Source organism: Ornithodoros turicata, chromosome 10 (assembly GCF_037126465.1).
Source record: "Ornithodoros turicata isolate Travis chromosome 10, ASM3712646v1, whole genome shotgun sequence".
Lineage (NCBI taxonomy): Eukaryota > Metazoa > Arthropoda > Arachnida > Ixodida > Argasidae > Ornithodoros > Ornithodoros turicata.
The window spans coordinates 22,846,936-22,867,661 of NC_088210.1; the positions used below are offsets into that span (position 1 = coordinate 22,846,936).

The 20,726-nt window shown below is 45.6% G+C and overlaps 1 protein-coding gene and 1 long non-coding RNA gene across 4 annotated transcripts in view; one reads left to right on the forward strand and one right to left on the reverse strand.

The window, feature by feature from the left end:
- Window positions 1-20,726, forward strand: part of LOC135371073 (zinc finger protein castor homolog 1-like) — a 278,514-nt gene that overhangs the window by 229,278 nt on the left and 28,510 nt on the right. For all 3 annotated transcript variants that reach the window (XM_064605057.1, XM_064605059.1, XM_064605056.1), the window contains one exon: window positions 8,635-9,455. In XM_064605057.1, the coding sequence (XP_064461127.1) occupies window positions 8,672-9,455 (784 nt within the window). In that variant the 5' untranslated portion in view covers window positions 8,635-8,671. The remainder of the gene's footprint in view (window positions 1-8,634; window positions 9,456-20,726) is intronic.
- LOC135371075 (uncharacterized) overlaps window positions 1-20,726 on the reverse strand; it is a 198,797-nt gene that overhangs the window by 162,417 nt on the left and 15,654 nt on the right. The gene's annotated exons all lie outside the window — the stretch shown is intronic.

The window sequence follows — 20,726 nt, forward strand, 5'->3', positions numbered from 1 at the left end:
TGTAGTTGACGGACTAGATGTTTTTCTCTCTCAAGTTGAACACGACTATAGTCGCAAAACTTCACGGAAGCTTCCGTGTATTTAATCCGGGACTAATGCTTACATGTTGGCCCAATATTGGTTCATGATTGGACCAATATTGAGCCAATATTGGTCCTGTATTGGGCCATGATGTTGTGCTGCTTGGGACATGTTGGCACAATATTGGTTCATGATTGGACCAATATTGAGCCGGTATTGCCAATATTGGGCCAACATGTTGTGCTGCTTGAGTTGAGACTACGGGACTAATATGACAATGCGTCTAGTCCCCCAAAGGGAGTAAAATTACCCCCTTTCCCCTTGGATTACACTTGTTCAATGAACGACAAGAAAACAACATTTTTCGGAGCTCCGCGGAATCCGTATTCTTGAAAATGAGGCACTCAAGGACAATGCTTCCGTATCGTGTCCTTCAGTACCCCAGCATCGTACGCGAGCGCGGTCTTCTAAGCATTACTTAGACCGACAACCTTAATTGAATATAACACATCCGTCACACGCCCCCTCACATAGGATACAATCGGCACACACATATGACGCAGTAAATCAAGCATTGATTTCGAGGATGATTTGTTACGGCAAGGAAAAGAAAAAAAAAAGGTGGTTACAATGTAATTGGGCCCCGGGTAGCCCCTCAAGGTGAGCTGTCGTTTCCTCGTTCCTCGAATCCTTTTGCTGAAGTTCCACGAAGGGCTGGTGATCATTACGGTCCTCAAGCGCTACGTGTATGGCGTGGGCGGTTGCTTCGTGGCAATAGCGCATTTGTGAATCGATTACTTCCGGGGACTTATAGCGAGCGAGACTTGACCTATTAGCAGCTCTAAACTTTTAATGTTCCTTTTTTATGATTATTATTACGCTTCTTCGGACGGCCGTGGTGTCCAAGCTACTGTTGTCACGATTTGTAGCGTGTTTGGATACGTGCTTTTTTGTTTTCGTTCTGAATCGTCCATTCTCGTATACCCAATTTTCCTTTAAAAAGACGTACGAGTAAAACTGAGGCTTGCCTGTATTGGGGAAGCTTTCTAAAAGTAAATTTCGGTGTTTTATTTTCGTGCTGGCTTTGCCCCCGTGGGTCTTATTAAACACTCTACGTCCTTCTACTACTAAAAAATATAAAATAAACGTGAACGAATTTTTTTTATAATTCAAAATTTCCTAAAACTTCTGCACGTATGCTTGCCAATTCATACCTACATTAAAGGAGCACTGAGGTGACTCCCAATTTTTATTTTCATTTATTTTTCTTTCTTTCATTTTTCGCTGCAGAGTGATCTCCAACGAATAAAACTGAGCGATGTAGGTGACCTGCAGAGCGAGCGCGAGGTCTCTGGTTCGCACTATAGGCATAACTTTGAAAAATCCTTTCCCTCGTGAAAAGAGCGCACGGCAGAACGAGAGGACGTCGTGACGTATGCCACTCCCCTTACGTGACCAGTGACGTACAGCAGCGCAGCTCAAGCATGAAAAAGCAGCGTGTGATCTGCGAAGAAAAAAGAAAACAAAGAAACAAGATGGAAATCGATGTTCTGTGGCAGGAACATAGAAGAAAGGATAAAACACAAAGCCTCAAGTGCCTAAGAACAATGAAAGAGAGAAGTCACTGAAAAGAGCCCTGATTGGGGTCTATAGAAGCGTGTGTTATGCGGTGAAGTTATCTTTTAAGGGTGCAGAATCCCTCATTTTGCAACCTTTCGTGTCGTCTTACGAAAAAAGGCACCATTACGCACACAAACAACGATCCACCCTTCGAGCACCCTTCATAATGATGATGATGACGATGATGATGAGCATCCTTCATGGCTCGGCAAGACACATGCACCTAACCTTGCCCAGCTCAGTGTCAGCATCAACATGCGCCACGCCGTGTCGTCCGTCAAAATTAATCATCGCCAACGTGAAAGGCGGAAACGATTCTTCCGCCCTCCCTCCAGCCACAGCAATTACGCCAGACCGATCTAAAAGTCTCAATTGTTCATTTCCTTCATATTTTTCGCGTTGCACATCATTTGGAAGAACACATCCCTCTCTTTCTTGTAGTCCATACGTTGAGTCTTATAATATGCGAGACGAGCCTCTTGACTTCGTGGCGCCAGAACAACTGCTCGCTCTGCACAGTTTTAATTTCTCTTCCCCCCCTTTTTTTTTCTTTGTTCTTCTTTTTTTTTTCCTCGACTGCCCAAAGATGATATATCGTCGAGTGTGTGTATGTTTCAACTCCGTAAACAGTGTGCATGAAGCAGTGGTGTGTGTGTGTGTGTGTGTGCATGCAGCAAGCCCTTCCCTTGTCTCGTTCTTTATCTTCCTTTACTGCTTCTATTTTCGTGATGTTGTACGCCCGTGGGCCTCTCCCTCACCCCCCTCCCCTCTCCCTCCAACACACTCCTCATTGTGGATGGTTCCTTAGTCGACATTAATCGAGTTGTATTATGTGCGCGCCGTGTATTGCATCAGCGTTATTCGTACGCAGGCTTGATTTATATTTAAAACGCGCGAGAATACGCTTTATATATAGGCTGAGTGGCTCACCTTTATACCTCGCACGGAGAGAAGGATGACGTTTGAGTTTGATTATATATAATGACGTTGTTGTTACGCTTTCGACCTGTGATGTATAATTCAATATATATATATATATATATATATATATAATGGCTGCTATATTGTGTATTTTCCGCTTAAGTTAGAGTATCCGCATAGAATCTCAATTTAAAAGTGACGGGTATAGTCGTCGTACTTCACATGCAATACGTATGACAAGGTGGCAGACCGGCGCGAGTATGGTTTGAAACAGTATATATATATATATATATATATCGAGTAATGATTATTTATTTCATAATAAACAGTGTCGTACACTGATTTTCTTTCGAAGGGAGTGTAGGACTGGAAGTTGGAAGGGACACTGGTCTCCCTTACACTCTTTCAATAAAACTGGACTCCTAGTGCAAGGAAACCTTGAGCTTGAGGTTCGTAAAAGACAACACAACAGTGACAACATCGGAGGTCACAAAAAAAAAAGAAAAAACAAACACACACGCACACCACACACGTCTTTTACGTTCCTCAAGTTCTTCACGAGTTTGCCGCCATCCTCTCATTTATCTCAACTGGACTCATATTGTGACTTTTTGATTATTTTGTGCACCGAAATTTTCTGACGATGAGAGCTTCATTCATACCAAGAACTTTGATACGGTACCATTCTGGACCCGTCACCCCATCATTTCATATCTCATATACTAACCAGCGTACCCTGGGATAGTGTGCCAGAAATTAACCGATTAATAATGAATGAATGAATCAATCAATCAAATCTCCTCATCCATCGTCGCTGCACATATATTTGTTCTTGTTGTCGTTCATACCGGAAACAGCGCGTTTCACAACCGCGAACGGGACGTGCGAGTTCATTAAAACGCAATTCGGTTTCCCATTTAACTGCGCAACAATCTCACCACATCTACCGCTATATACTTGCTTCCCATGCCATCGGTGCACGCTCGATTGCGTTTGGAAAATCCGACAAACACAACGTACCTCACGGCGCAAAAATAAATATGATTTCTTCACGAGGAAGTGTTGACCCGCATGATTCCGTGTGAAAATGAGACGGCTCCTTTTTCCAGCTTCTTCCGCGTTATAAAAAGAAAAAGAAAATAATCGCCAGAAAGCAAAATCGCCAGATAGCACCATTGTTTTCGGTTGTGGTCCGCAGGGCAACCAACGTCTGTGTCGTTTTTTTCCCCGGACTGTGCACATAATACGTGCGTGTGTTTCGCGTGAGACGTTTCTCGCTGTAAATGTCGCCGCCGAAATTCTCAAATGTGGTCATTTCCTTTTTCTTCTTTTTGCGGACCTTTATTATAACCCGAGACAAGTGGCCTTTTTCGTGATATGTGCCACCTCTCTCCATCTCTCTCTCTCTCTCTACCTAGTTAAAGACAACCCTGCAGCCTCTCCTTTAAGGAGTCCAAAAATGGAGAACAATGGAAGATACAAAGTTGAGGTTGAGAAAGTCGGGTATAGGTGTATGCAGGTTTGGTCTGCAAATATGTGACCACTCGTGGCACGGCGTTCCGGAGCGTGATCTCAATTTTTCGCTGCGTCATCGTTCGCTGTGTAGCCCGGCTTCTGCGTATATAGCCAGCTTATATTGCCGGATACGAACGAGAGCGCCACTATAACCGAGGAACAGAGCCGGTGGCGTAAACTGCGGAGGCTGAAGGAGCAATAAAGGCGAACACAACCTTTAGCCAACATTAGCCAATATTTAACCAGCATTAGACATCACTAACGCCCAAGCAATGATCTGAAAGACGACGGTTGAGAAAAAGAGGGGCGCCGACACCGAAACCATGGTACAGTAAAATTTCTCAGGCGGAGTAATCTTGTCAGGATTGCCGGACTACATTTCGTGCAGTTCTTAGATCGAAGTCGGGTAGAGTGTGTTAACTATAACGCTGCCGGATCGTAATGTTGTTCAACCGCTCGTTGCAGACAGTCTGTAGGCGCCTCCATGTTTCACACACAATTCCAGATAGCACACATTATAGATTAGCAGGATATAGGCAGCGAATAGCTCTGTCAAATGATCTGTCTTCCTCCCCGAGCGAGCTGGACATCAAGGCCCTCATCCACACTTGAAAGCTCGCAAGACGGAGCAACAATTAGCAGAGCGGCCACCACCCTGTTGCATAACCCGTTACCTGAACTTTGAGAGTTTAACGAGAAATAATTACACCGCGGGTCCTGCTCTCCAACCGGTACCTGGGCTGTCGGAAGTCTCCGCAACAGCACTTATACATATCAGCGCACTGGCCCAAAACCGGGCACGGGTAATCGAAGGCAATGACGATAGCCGCTCTCAATGTTCGCGTTATAAAAGGAAGTGCAGCAAAGGTCGAGAAACTGGCCCAACCCATTTGGGAGATTTGTTGAGAAAACAGGGTTGTCGGGCTTGTTGCGAGATCATGTGATGCGCATCAACCATCAACGAAGCGTGTGTGCTCGGAATCGCGAAAATTGGCGCGGTGTATTTTGGCGCCGTACGGAGTTTATGTGGGGTTGTGGTAATGGAAAAATTGGGGAAAGGAACGTCTTTCGTACGCTGAGTTTTTTTTTTCTTTTTTTTTTTACCTTTCGCTCTAGACGCTATATAACGAAATATTTATTTAGTAAAATAATAAATGACAAACTCAACTAATAATAACAATAATAATGACTACTAACATAACGAACAGTGCGATTCAGAACGGAACATTCGAACGCTATTTTTTATTTTTATTTTTTTAAGTGAGTTATTTAGAGTCCTGAGTTTTTGTTTTTAGCTAGCGCCGCGAAGCAACTGTAGCCATGAGCGGCGCAGACATGGACTGATGGAGGTGGGGGGGAGGGGGGGTTGTATGGGTTTCCCCAAGTTCGACACTGGTTCCTCACTGGTTCCACACTGGTTTCCCCAAGTTCGAACGAGCTGTTTTACTGCACCCACACTCTTAGAAATGAACTTCACCGCACAGCACGCTCCTAGCCAATTTGCCTTGATTTGTTGAAAACGGGAGGCGTACGCCTTTTTTATGACACTTATGCTGTTCATAATTGTCACAAAAAAAAGGCGTACGCCTCCCGTTTTCAACAAATCGGGGCAGATAACGATATCATTCGAGATTATGGTTGGCTAGAAGCGTGCTATGCGGTGAAGTTCATTTTTAAGAGTGCATGTAAACTGAATGGGACCGGAGTCGGTTTATCAGGCAAACCTCACACCCATAATCTAGTTCAATCGACGTGAGTGTACGTATAATTAAAACGTTTCGAATAATTAAACAAATCGTTTGTTCCAATACGAGATATCTTCCTCCTTAATAAAAATCATTGAAATCCTTCGGCGGCCGGCACTGTTGCAATCACAGCTCCTGCCCCCTAGAGATATAGTTTAGGTCATTTGAGTCGGTTATTTGTCACCCGCTCGAATCTAGATCAAAGGTCCGACGCGTAGTTTGACTGACTAATGGGGCCATTAACTGTCTGTGATCACTGCACGCCTAATAGCACTTGTCCCCCGGCAGTGTATATCAAGTTTGCGGATGACACTCAGTCTTTAATAGTTCGACCCGTTATCGATAAGCTCGATACTGTGCAACCTTTCTTCCTGAATGTGCTATTCTTAAACCATGCGCCCCGCGAACGTGCTTACTTTAAAGAAGAAAGAAAGAAAGTCACCCACCCTTCATATAGCTCGCGGTCCTTTCTTGAGGGTTATCTGAACGCGTATAATTATCCTTTGAAAAATTTTCAAGCGTCACTGAACTGTTGGACTGACAGGAGCCATGGCCGAAAGCAGTTTGAACTGCGGTCACCAGCCAAGACGCCTCTCTTTCCTCTAATAGTGATGAATGACAGGCAACCGAGTGATACTTTTTGCGGGTCGCGCCGATTAAGGCATTCATAAGGCGACAAAATTTTCCCGCATGCCTTCTAATTAGTTTCAGGAAAAGGTGTCGGGCTGAACGCCTGTGGGATGGATGAATATCAATTAGAAGCTATTTCGACCGTGTACGTGTATATACCTGCGAGAAAAAAAAATGCAGTGTTCTTCGGCAGTGCTTGCAGAGTCTATATACTTGGGACCCGTGGTGCTCTCAAAAATCGCAGCACGTCATGGTGTGTTCGCCAGTGCGGTGATAAATGCGACCCTTTTGTAATTTAATTATACGCACGGCTGCGCGGAAGACGCCGATATTCGAAGGTATAAGCTAAAAGCGAAAACGGGTATATAGGCAATTAATCGCAAAAGTGACAAGCTTAATTTCGAGCTATATAGTGGCATAGGGTGGACGGCGTAGCTGCTTATGGCCATGCGGCGGAATGTGTTATTACTGTAATTATGCGAAAATATTCGTAAAATGTTCATCGGGGAGAAAACAGCTGAGGCTCTTGTCCGAAGAGTGTCCCTTGTGTGCAGCGTGGGAAATTCCTGCGCGGAGAATGTCGACATGAGATATGCGAACCTTTTCATCAGGAGGGCTTGCCTACATACTCGTCTGCTGGACCGAAGTGATGGGGGAGTGGATCCGATAATGATAAAAGCGGTCTCGAATCAGTTTACCCGGAGAAGCGACAGAAACACTGGGTGAGACGCCTGAAAGTGAAGACGAATAGCTAAGCGGTCTTTATAAACTGCTGTGGACAACATTGTGGTGGACCTGCTTTTTGTGCGTTGGATCAGGCTTCGTAGCATGCTATACCTCGGTCTCCGTGTCTCGAGTTCCATCGTTCTTAATCATGTACGTATACCAGCTTGCCTGCGCCCTTTCTGACTTTGATGTTATCCTGGGTTCACGCTCTCAAAGAGTGCCTCAAGGATGTCGAGCGCAGCGAAAGAGACAGACAAATAAGAGGGGTGAATTGGTCAACGAAGCAGCGCTCAAGTTCTGTTTCTACCACCACCACCACCACCACCACCATCTATCAGCGTCAGTGTTGAAGTGATACGGTATATGATGGAGAGTCATCACAATTCTCAAGATGGAGATTCACCAGAAGGGAACGGCACTTTTTACCGATGGATCGATGCCACAGCTTCCAGATATGCATCCACATTTGTGGTACCACGACACAGCAGAGAAGGAATGGCGCGCCTGTTTCATAGAACGTCATCGACAGCAGCGGAAAGGGTATAGCCATACAGACGGCAGAACAGCGGCACGTGTCCACAAGTCAGGTGCATGAACAATGGGCCATCTACTGCGATTCGAAGACCTGTCTCCAAGCCATGACCTTTTTTTTTTTCTTTTTTAATGGGGAAGTAATGTGCCGGTAGTACAGAAGGTTCCCAAAGAATATAATAGATCTACAGATGTGGGCCACGACGTATTCGTTCAATGGATTCCTGTGCACATATAGGTATTATGCCCGGGAACAAAGCTGCAGAGAACATGCCCTATCCAAGTATCTGGACAAGATGGCATAGAGGCGACCGTATCTCTCATCCCTTCTCCACAAGATTCGTCTACATATATAGAACTGATATTCAGTCTTCTTTCTCTCTTACTGCCACCTATCCAGACAATCTTTCTCCAGTTTTGCATGAACCGCCAGCATAGCCGACAGTTTCTGGACAAAGTTGGGAGGGCTGAGTCCGCAAATTGTTCAGCGCATATATGCAAACGGTAGAAGAGAGAACGCGGGACGCCATCCTCATGCACTGCACAAGATATACGCACCCCAAAGGGCTAAGGTGAAGGCTGCCCTCAACCGTTTGGACAATAGAAATTATTGATATCGTGAAAGTGTTTGTGAACCCAAGAGGGAAGACGCAGCGTTTTCGGCACTTCATAAATGTATTAGCCTTGTAAGCAAGGTGTCTCCTGCCTAGCTCCTTGTTCTGCTTTCATTTTTACTTTTCCCCGTCGCGTTTAGTTGCACTTGCAGCAGTGTTCAATTGCTCCTTTTTTTTTTCTCTATTGAATTCAGTTCAAGCGTTCTGTTTTTCCCCGTGATACACATAGCTGAACCGAAGCGTATACTTGAACATCGTTCTGCGGGTTGTGAGTTGAATAACTGAATGTAACCCTTTTCTTTCTTTGGCAGGGCTGAGCGGAGCAAGCACAGGTAACGGCGGCCGGACATGACGTCAGAGGCGGCCGCGTACCGCCCGGCACCTTCTAGTGCCTTCAAGCTGAACGCCATCTGCGAAAAGCTGGCTCGGTCCTCGGATACCCCCGACCTCCTTGTCTCCAGTTCCGAGGACCCGCCACGGCACGATGAAGACGATGACGACGAGGAAGAAGACGCCTTTAACGGGGCCTTATCTGAGGATCGCTCAGAGGACGACGATGCTCCGACCCTCAACGAAGTGCCTTGGGAGCCCGACAGTGCCTTGGACGGACGCTCACGGAACAAGCGCAAGAACTTCCAGCCCAAGAACATCTCGGCAGTCTACGCCTACTCGGACGACTCCGAGGCTCCCGCTGAACCACAGGACCACCAGGCCAAGGAGGACAGCGCCAAAGTTGAGACACGTGATACAGAGGACGTCCGTACGACGGACGCTTCTCAGGGTGGCGGCGAGTCTGTCGCCATGATGCCTCTGGACCTCAGTGACGGCGGTTCGACGCGTAGAAAGTCTCAGCAACCCGTCAAGCGGTCGTCCGGCGACGCGAACGACGGCTTCTCGCGTTCCAGGAGAACTGAGGGTGAGACGAACTCGTCTTCTGAAAGTGGTGGTGGTGGTGGTGGTGGTGTCGCGTCGCCGCCGCGCTCTGGTAAGCCGCCTTGGCCGTGTCCGGCGGATGCTAACTTGCTCAAGGACTACGCCGAGCACACCATGAAGGAATTACTTGGAATGTATGGCCTCAACGACGTCGTGGACTCCATCACGAAGAATGTACCCTTGCATCACTTCTCATCTGGTGAGTCCTGCACTGCCTGTTGTACGATCGTACTCTTAGAAGAGAACTCCACCACATAACACACAGCAGGATAACCGTATAAATATGTCGCAAGAAGACGTGCGCCTCCAGTTGTATAGCAAGATAGCTCCGTTAGGTACTGCAGCGAAAGGCGGAGCCACTGATGAGTGCGAGATTTCTCGTCCATTTTTCTCAAAGCCTGACCACAATTCTCATTATTTGGTCCTGTCAAACGCATATTTCGTGGAAAGCAAACTGCAGAGATGACGTTTTGCATTCGATGATGAAGAAACTCGTTTCGCGTTCAATGTGTATAGGAACTCGTTCCGGCCTGATAGCTTATTCCAACAGCTGGCGTTTAAATAACTCTGGGGACGTTATAATTTCATTGACTGTAGATGCGATTGGAGGCTTGTTTGAAGCCAGGAGAGCCAGTTCGCCCATAAGACATGATGGATGGGAGGTCGGTGGGCCACGGACCATTTCGCTCTATTGGGAGCACACGAGTGACGAGCTATCAAAGGGTTGAATCAAAGTCATAAGAAAAGGGTTGTCACAAGGGAGCAAACGCGGAACATGATTTGTATGGAGAGCTCTTTGCTTGGACATAAATAACTGCAAAACGTTCTTTAAGGTGGGAATAATAGGTGCTTCTGGAGCAGAGGTCGTTTACCCGTGATAAGAGTTCTTTGGCTCAAGTGGTACGCAGACGCTTCTTGTTTCGGTTTCAGTTTCCAAGCGACATCGTCGAGCATCTCCTGCTCTCTGCGGATATAGGGAACGTTCAGTTTGATTAGCTCCCAGCGCGCCTCTCAAACACGACGGTATTCGTGGAGCAAGAGCATCTTATATGGGTAATCAAGCACTGGTCAAATGTACATATGAGCAGTCCTGCATGGTCTTCAATTGTTCTCGTCATGTATTTTGTTGGTGTCACGTATTCTGGCAATGCTATGTGCTCGCGTGTTCGCCCTGTTGGTTGAAAGCATACGGGGACGCATGACCACGGCGTAGCCGGCGTCACGTGGTTAGTTCTCAACCTTCTTTCAGTGGAGTTGATTAAAATCTAAAGCTGATGCAAACCTGGTTCACGCTCTGCAAGGGTCATAACAACAGAAGGACCAGTGATGGAAGGCAATTGTTCTCAGGCTGGAACATATATAAACAGGCAAATACAACACAAACCTCCACGTTGTCTGATGGGAACATGAACAGTCGATGACTGGGTACCATATTTCAAATGTTCAGAAGGACCAGCGTATACCATTGGAGAACCAGGGGGATAAAAGCCGCGAAAATGTGTAATGATTGAGGTCATGGACACCGGTACCAACTACATACACCACACGTACCAGCTATAGCTTCCATACTCCTGTTATGTCCATCAACTATACACATTTCCAATTAACGAATACGAACGAATGACCTGTGGACCCCTACAAGGCCCAAGCAAGTCGGTGCACCCTATAGCACCTACTATATGAATGTTCAGGGAGGGCTAACTTCAGGGCACCTGCCAAGCTGGCTTCCTGCTTTGTAACCCATCCGCGAACTGCTCGGTATATACGTGTAACGTGAAATCCGTATCGTAGCATTGTGAACGGCTTTGTGTGCGACACTGCACCGATTCTCAAGCGCTCAAACGTTAATTAAACGGTAGCTTCCTGGAACGGCGTCATAATTGGCCTCGCCGGGTCCCCGTGCAGCGAAAGGGGTCGTCTCTATGACACCGGCTGGACCTGCGCTTATAATGGGAGCGTATCATTGCCTATTGGCTCCCATTCTTGTGCCTTTATCGCGATACTATCTGCGTCAAAATTGTACAGGCTGGATCGGTTAATAAAAGCTCGGATTAGGACGGAACTATGGGAACAAAGTTTGTCTCCGAACGATATAATCACGATCGCCAGAGGTTAATTGAATGCAGAATGTTTCGGTCGAAGCTCGATCGCGCGCGCGCTCTCAGCTGGGACGGCGACGATGATATGGTGCTACGACTTATAATTACGTCTATGGGAATGTTATACTATGCGGGTCCGATGTGTCATTACACATTGCGTGTGAACTCCGAGGCGAGTTTTTAATGCGATCTTTTTTTCGTGCCGCTGTTGTTGCCGCGTGATGGAGCAATTTAAAAGTCCTTGCCGTGTCTCTGCGATCTTTCCCTATAGCACGCCCGGTAATTGGTGATTTTGATTGTTTCCCGCTCGCGGAACTGCTCTCATATTGTCACGGTCGATGGCACAGATCAGGATCGTCGTTATCGACGCGGGGAGCTATAGTGGACCAGTTGGACGGCCGGGTTCCTCGCGTAAATTGCATTGGACGAGTCTGTTACGCGACTGAATTGATTGATTGATTGATGCGTTCAATAACGCGACGATGCGTGTGTATTGGAAATGACTTTCCTGATAAAAAAAAATATGGCTGCACCTTTTGCGCCAAACGCTTTTAAATGCTGCATAGTACACTCTAAAAACAGAACTTCACCGCATAGCACGCTGTCCGCCAACCATTGCCACGAATGATAGGGTTATCGCTTCTGATTCGAAGAGAGAGGGGGGCGTACGCCTTTTTGTGGCAATTTGGATATATGAAAATTGTCACAAAAAGGCGTACGGCCCCCTCTCTTTTCGAATCAGAAGCGATAACCCTATCATTCTTGGGAACCGTTGGCGGACAGCGTGCTATGCGGTGAAGTTCTGTTTTTAGAGTGTATAGTATAGGATCGTCACATGACCACGTCACGTGGACATAGGGTGTAACGGGGGAGGGGGGGCGGTTGGACCTATAAAGCTATCGCATTGATAAACAAATAAAATATGAACTTCACCGCACAGCACGCTCCTAGCCAAGCATCATCTCGAATAATATCGTTATCTGTCCTGATTTGTTGAAAACGTGAGGCGTACGCCTTTTTTGTGACAGTTATGAACAGCTTAAATGTCACAAAAAAGGCGTACGCCTCCTGTTTTCAACAAATCAGGGCAGATAACGATATTATTCGAGATGATGCTGGGCTAGGAGCGTGCTACGCGGTGCTATAAGTGTGTAGGCCTATAGACTCTCCTGGTTTTATCAGTAAGAATCGGCGCCGCCGAGAAAGACGTGCATTTAATCAGTGGCCCGAAGGATTCGCATGGGAGAGGAGGAAAGCGTTTTTAGTCGAGGAAATGGTGGTTATAAGCACTGCACCTGTTAGGCGTCCTCTTATACATTCATTTATCACAAACTGAATTGCAGTCCCTTCTGTAAAAAAAACGGGAGAAAAAACAGGTTCCGCGCACTACAATTATGATATCACGTATCATATATCGTATAGCCGTTGAGGATGTTATTATGGAAGTACTGCCGATAATGGGTCAATATCTTTCGTCGCCTGTACCATATTATTTCTTCTCCTTTGATCAATTTGCACCTCGTGTGTGCATGCAGAAGCTCATTATTTAAATGCCAGATTGACCTCGTGCTCTGAATGCTCTAGTATGTATGCTTGCCCTGTGGAATTACTGCTGTACAAAAGCCTCTTCCCCATACGCAGACATCCTCCCCTCTGATCGGGGGTGAGAAGTGTACGTGAACAACCATGCACTTTACATTAAAAAAAAAAATTCCTTCGTATTGTACTTTTGTACTTCTTTCTGGTGCTTTCCCACCAAGTACTCACGTACCCAGCCTGCCGGTAACGCGAAAGTAAAAACTGAAAAATATCGATAGATAACTCGCGCGTGTGGAACGGGCATTTCTGAAGAAGAAATTACATTGTTGGCAGGTCATAAAAACCAGTACTTTGGTACTGTCCGAAAGATAAAAGTGAGAAACACAAAAATACACATACACTGCATGCGACAGGCAGCGCGGTGACTTAAGCTCATTTTATTTAAAGGCTTTCGTTTCGCATTTTTCTGTGCCATAGTACGATAATTTTACCAAATACCCCCACCTAAATACGCACACCCGCTGTACGGTGTGAAACCACAAACGTGTATGCCACATAGGAGAAGACATGTGCACCCGAAAAGTGCAAAAAAAAAAGTAATAACAATAATAACAACACCGTGTAGCGTCAACCCCGATTTGTGAACGGTTACCGACCGAACAATTACGTTAAATAATTTATGAAGCAATATCCTCGTTCACCTTGTTGGCTATCTCCAACTCGCAAGCATCATACACACAACACACACACACACACACACAAAAAAAGAGAGATCTCCTTTCCAGCGCACGGCAAAGGTCGACAGTGACATTGAACGTATAATATTATACGTCCCGAAGCCTGCCGTTTTCTCATATATGCTCAAACATGGACCATTACTCTCAGCACACCTTCCGCCAAACTGGCATAGCTCTTTTATCTACCTAATAACAGACTACCCAACTGGGCGTGCGCCGAGGTATCCCTATACGCGTTGCATGTGTATAGTGTTATATTTGCGTTGGTATGTCTTTTTCAGTCTTCTTTTTTTTTTCCCGTGCTCGCCGGAACTGCATAAAATCTTGCGATAAACACACCTCTGTATTTTTTTTTCTCTGCCTAGGTCGAGCAAAAAAAAGACCGTATTCTACCAGTCGCTAAATACTAATTATAGTGTTTTTTTTTGTTTTTTTTCCCTGTTATGTGCCATGATCGTTATTGGCTCACTGTCGTTTTTCGTGGTGAGAGAGAGAACTAATTTTCAGGGCAAGTTCCGCGCTCGATTTTCAAGGTGAGCTTCATATTTTTTCTTGCCTGAATATATATAGTAAACGCCTTTCGCTTCTCCTAACATATTTCGTTTTTCTTCGTATATAATACAAGAACGCCCGCTTCTCGTTACACGTATCTTTTTTCCCCCTGTAGAATTCTGCCGTTATGGACCCTCGCATGCTCTCCTCGCTATAATAATAACAATAATAAAAAAAAAAAGTAAGATCCGTATAAGGCCCTTATAGCCTTGACGCGGGGATCGTATATCTACCCCCAATTATGCCGGCGTATATGGAGACGGTCGTTTTTTCGTAATGAAGCGGTTGAGGAATCAAAAATGAATCACATATTCCGAACCTGCTTCCTTGGGAATGAAGTGCGCTTCACAACGAATTTCTTTCTTCCAGTAAAAGACCGGGGTTACTTTGCTGACTCATTCCCCGACATGTGTTCACGGGCTGGAAGGGTTGTCGCCTGTTCACATTTTTACGTTTTTTCTTTTTTTCGTGCTTGGGGTCTGCGAAATCGCAGTCACTTGAAGTATTCACTTACTTACTCGCATAGTCGAGACTCCGTGACGCTGTCGGAGAGCAATCCAAGCATATAGTGTATAAGCATTTTTAACGACTCTGTATATGCAACAACAACTATGTACTACATGTATGAATGCATTTTTGTCGTCATATTTTAACGTGCTAAATTTTCTCTCGTAGACTTCGAAGAAGTAATTGTGACTAACATGCGATTATCACATGTAGAGCGTTTCTTCGAGATAAAGTACGGTATTTATTCGGCTCCGTAAAAAAGAACAAACAAACAAACAAAAGAAACGCTGGCATGGTAGGCATCGACACTTCCGTCAATGACATAAGGAGTGGTCAAAAATCGTGTCAAACATTTTCAGCTTCCAGATTCATTTCCACAAATTATGAAAAATTATAAGCAGCTCTTTTCTATGCCATGCCTATGCCGTGTCAATACCTCGTCCCTCCGTTTGCATGAGCTCACGCTTTGAAATCAATTCTAGAAGGAAAATTTACCGGAAGTGGAACAACGGAATTGTTTACGATATGCTTCGCAATTTTACGGCAAACTTTGTATTGTAATGAAAACAGAGTTTCGACTGCTACGAAACTATATAGAAAGAAAAAAGTGCAAGTAAGCGAGGCAAGCCTGGCTTAGTGTAGGCCTTTGTCAAAGTAGCAGGTCCTCGTATATAGCTGCGACCAACCTTTCCGGGTATTTTAAATCTATATATCCCCCACCCCTTTTGGAAATGTTTAGAAGGCACCGGTTATTTTAATTTGCACGATCTGCTCACGATAAACTGGAGCGAGAGACAATTTTTATGCGAATTTTTATCGTATAGCGGTCGGCGCGGACTTGTCAAGCTGGTCTGTGCAGCTTCTCTCTTCCCCAGTAAATGGCAAACAAAAGTTGAATTGAACTGAATTAGATATTACGTCCTCCAACGTGGAGTGTAGCACCTAAAAGCTATACTCTAATCCGATTTTGTGTTTCATTTAAAATCCAGCACCTAATCCTAGGAAGCCATGTATATAAACCTCCATGCTTTTCATGTAAGTGAAGGATAATTATAATAGGGCCACTAAAATCTATACAGCAGAAGTAGAAATTATAATGCACAAAAATACGACACTTACACGCAGACTTTTTTTTAAATACACATTCTGATGATGATGGAGACGCATTTTGTGTATTTACCATTCAATATACTATCGTCGATTGTGGTTAACTGCGGTGCTCCTCACGCGAGTATTACCTCAGGCCACTCCCAATTTCTGTGATCAAATAAAGAGAGAGAGAGAGAGAGAGAAATAAATGCTTCCTTCGCCAAGCTGTGTTCAGCTGCAGCGTCGCTCTATAGACGTATATACGGAGCCCTCGGCAGAAAATGACCGATAATTGCCCGACCAAAAGAAAACAAAAGGCGCCTCGAATGAAATGACTTGGAAAGTGGTCATTGCGCTTTGATATGAAGCCCTCCGCTCACGCAATCCCACGTGTAATCGCCTGTCTTCCGTGACCCCCCGAGATATTCGTTCTCTCTTTATAACACACCACAACGACATGGCATTCGCACTGCCTTCCGACCACAAGCATATTATTTTTCATCTCTTCGCCGTATACCTTCTTAGAGAGAGAAAGAGAGAGATCTCTGTTTATACATTTCCCCGTTGGCTAGCCACTCCATGACTGAACCATCGCGTTAAGAAGACGCTTGTCTTGTGGCGTAAACCAATTACAGTTGATGTTGTGAGGCTGGAACACATAGAAAGGACAAATACGTACAAAGCCTCAAGTGCCTAAGAAATTAAGGATGAAATATGGAAGTCACTGAAAAGGTTAGCCAGCTGATGTCCAGAAGATGTGGCCTCGAGTCCTACAGCTGGCTAAACTTTTCAGTGACTTCCATCTTTCATCGTAAACCAATTACTGCACACTAAGGGAAGTAAAGAAATAATTTTAGTCATTTCGGGTAATAAATGCATTACCGCAACCATTAGTTCCTGATGGAAAGTTCAAAAGTTCAATCTTTCATTAGTTCCTCTTGGAACTAAATGCATGAAAAGAGAGAGAGAGAGAGAGAGAGAAATACATGATGACGATGATATGGGGATGACTTGCATAAAAGTTTATGCGAAGCTTAGGGAATATTGAGAGTGATGCGGGGAGTAAGTTTTAGAGTCACGGGACTAAAATGGGAAGTTATTGCAATGTAGGAGACTATAGTGGGGTTCATCTTAAGAAGAAGAAATCTAGTTCGTCAACTGTCAAAATATTACTGCGCCGCAGATAGGATGACTGGACGCAGAGAGGTCATACGCTCTCTCGCTCTGCAAGATAATGTAATCCTTCATATTCACTCTGCTTCGGTATAGACCTCTACCCGAGAAACGTCATCATGACGTTGGTAGAGAGACTGAAATCGAAACAAATCGGAAGGGGAGGGCTGGGTTCCCCGAATGTGCACTTGCTCGCTGCCTCATATAGACCTCTCCCTGTTTGTAAACAAATGACGCCATAGTGTTCGACAGCGCCACCAATTTGGTAGAGTTGAACTACGCTCGAAGCTAGAGCCGAACAAGGTCGCGCCCGAAAGCCACGGTCTCGAGGGGACTACGATGGTCCCTGGAAGGGACACGACTTTCCGTTCTACTTTTCTTTGAATAGGAGGCAGCGAACAAGTGCCCATTCCTGGAACCCAGCCCTCCCCTTCCGATTTGTTTCGGTTTCAGTCTGTCTACCGACGTCATGATGACGTTTCTCGAGTAGAGGTCTATTGAAAGAAAAGTAGGACAGAAGGTCGCGTCCCCTTCAGGGACCATCATAATCCCTTCAAGACCGTAGCTTTCGTGCGCGACCTTGTTCGCCCCTAGCTTCGAGCTTAGTTCAACTCAACCAAATTGGTGGCGCTGTCCAACACTATGACGTCATTTGTTTACAAACAGGGAGAGGTCTATCGGCTGCTAAGACTGGCCGCATGACACCGTACGCCGCAACAGAAAGTGTGCCCCCTTACTGATGGCGCACGGTGACGCTGCAGTAGTTCTCCTGGTGCGATATTGCTTCTCCTTATCTCCACCGGCGTATGCAGTTGACTGTCTAGATTTCTTCTCTATAATTACACCCAAAATTGCTATTTTTTTATTTTTGTCAGTATGCTTGTCAGCAAAAACATATGAATTGTGGTTGTGCGTGACATTCTCCGACATTCACGAACGCCTCCGAACGAGCAGACTGCTCGGCAATCACACGCTTCCAAAGAACCTGAACAAAAAAAAAAAAAAGAAAAAAAAAAACAGCGTTTGCTTGCGAGTCGCACATTAACTCTGAGAGCAAAGACGATCGCGCAAATTCAAAATTACAACAAAAAAAAAGAAAAAAAAAAGCCATGGGAAGCATTTATACGTGAAAATGGGCTCTGTATGAATTATGCTGACACATGGGCCGCGAGGTTATTATTGCTTTTCTTTATTTTTCTTTATTTCTTTCCTCTCGCGCTGGGCTTTCTTTTTTTGGTCCCCGAAGGCCGCGACGGCAATCTCGATTCTGGAAACACGGCCGGAATGAAGAATGGGCTCATTTGGAAACGACGAAGGCGATTTTGCAACGCGATAGCACACCCGCGGAATGCTCTGGCCCGACGAACTCTGGCCTACTTTCTCGAATGAGTTACATATTAATTGATGCTCCTAAGATTCCGCTGATTAATGGGTTGAAAGGTAAACTATAAAATAAGACAGCAACTATATACTCGACGTACCAGTTTTATCAAAGCATTCGGCAAATCTCGGCACAAAGAGGCGAAACAAAGAAAAAAGAAGAGCCCTCGCCCGTGGGGGTTCGTCGGATGAGAGACATCGCCTATCAGTCAAAGGTGTTATCACCCACAGCTATCGATAGCAAAGCCAATTTACTGTGTAATTGCGCATGGCTACATGGTTTTTGTTCCTGCAGTCGCCACCCCGACGTTTCCGCGGGCAGTTTGAAAAGCATTGGTCGTCCGTCCCGTTGAGGATGACCAGGTCGGGGACGTCTCCGGGCAAGGGTGCGGTGCGCGGGGATCATTGAACTTGACCGAGGATTTTCGACGGGACCTCCTCCTCGCTCAGCGTTTATTTATTTTTATTTTTTCCTGCTCTCTCACAGTCATACCGGACGAAAGTGGTTTTGGACGAAACCCGAAAGCCACTTAACTTCTGTTCACGAAAAGAAAAAAAGAAAAAGAAGAAGAAATGATGTCTCTGTTCCTTAATTTAAGAAATACTGCTTGTCGGCTCGCACGGCACTTCTTCCAATCACTTCCGTGTATTCACGCGAGTGGCACTTCCCAGAATGCTCTAGCGGAAGATGCGCAAAACGTCATAGTTTTCTGCTGTCACGTGAACGCGAGAGCTCCACGTCATGCCTTTTCGTGCTCTTCCAACAAATCAGCCGGAAGACATTCCGTAGCAGACGACAAGGCCGGTGGTGTCGTCTGCTATGTGCGTAGCATCTCGACCGTCCGGATGATAAGACGCGGCGGATAACTTCTGCCCCGCGTGAGCATTTGTTTATGTTTTCTTCCGCTAGAATATTCCGCGGAGATGTCGCTCGTGTGAGTACGCGGTCACTTCCGTGTTCTACACTGCGGCTGCTCCCCGTTAGGGTGTTCCGTTACAGCTCTGTCTTCCGGTGACAAGAACGACACTTGATAACAATCTTTCTTGTTGAAGTGCGCAAAATACGTTTTCGTCAGATGTGCAGTAAGGATGAGTTCAAAAGAACTGAAAAGATTTCGAGGCCCTGTTTTTCTATTATTTTTTTAAAGTAGGGGATCGACGGCTACAGGGCAAATGCCTGTAAAGCTTGGTTTCCCCTATGCATAAACAGATCGTGCACTTCACCACATGAGACGCTCGCTGACGACTCACCTGCACAGAATGATACCGTTATCGCTGTTGATCTGTGGAAAGCGCGTGCGTACGCCTTTTTGGGACAATTGGTGCACATCCATAAGTGTCACAAAAAGGCGTATGCCTACTGTTTTCAACAAATCAGAGGGGAGAGAACAATCTCATCCGGGTTGCACTCTAAAAACGGAACTTCACCACATAGCACGCTCTTAGCCAACCACCATGTCGAATGACATCATTCTGCCGCTTGATTGGTTAGAAACGGGAGGCGTGCGCCTTTTTGTGGCGCTTATGTAGTTATGTTAGTTGTCCCCAAAAGGCGTACGTCCCGCGCTTTCCACAAATCGAGTGTGATAAAGGTTTCATCCTGTGCAGTGGATGGCCTTCACCGTGCTGTGTGGCGAAGTTCTGTTTTTAGAGTGTGACAGTTGACTATAAGGAGCGTGCTGCACGCGGTGAAATTATGTTTTGAGAGCATGGCGGGGTGTGACGTACACTCTTTAGACTTCCCATTCACCTGTTTGCGACAAAAAATATGCGAACGACGCGAAGTGTCATAAATGGTCGTATACCCTCCCCGCCTCGATAGCTATACACTCTCAAAAATGAACTTCATCGCATAGCACGCTCCAAGACAGCCATCATCTCGAATCATATCAGCATCCGCCCTGATTTGTTGAAAACGGGAGGCATACGCCTTTTTTTTGTGACAGTTATGAACAACATAAGTGTCACAAGAAAAGCGTACGCCTCCCGTTTTCCACAAATCAGGGCAGATAACGATATCATTCGGGATTATGGTTGGCTAGGAGCGTGCTATGCGGTGAAGTTCATTTTTAAGAGTGTACATCTGACAATTATCCCCGTTCTAAAGAGCATCTTGATACTTTGTTTGTCCGAATATTTCGGACATATCGGACAGCCGATTGCATTCGCTCAGTTGTGAATATATAGGAGCAGACTCTGCGTGTTTTCATAGCAAGATATTAAAAATAGTGACGTAACATGGCATTATGGGCTCCCCCTGTATACAAGAACTCCGTCATCCGTATATATTTTTGCGCTTTTTCTCTATACACAGGTGCTACCGCACATACAGGTTTCTCCGTCGGAATACGGTGGATTAGATCTCCGCTGAATAGATAATGCGGAACAAAGGGG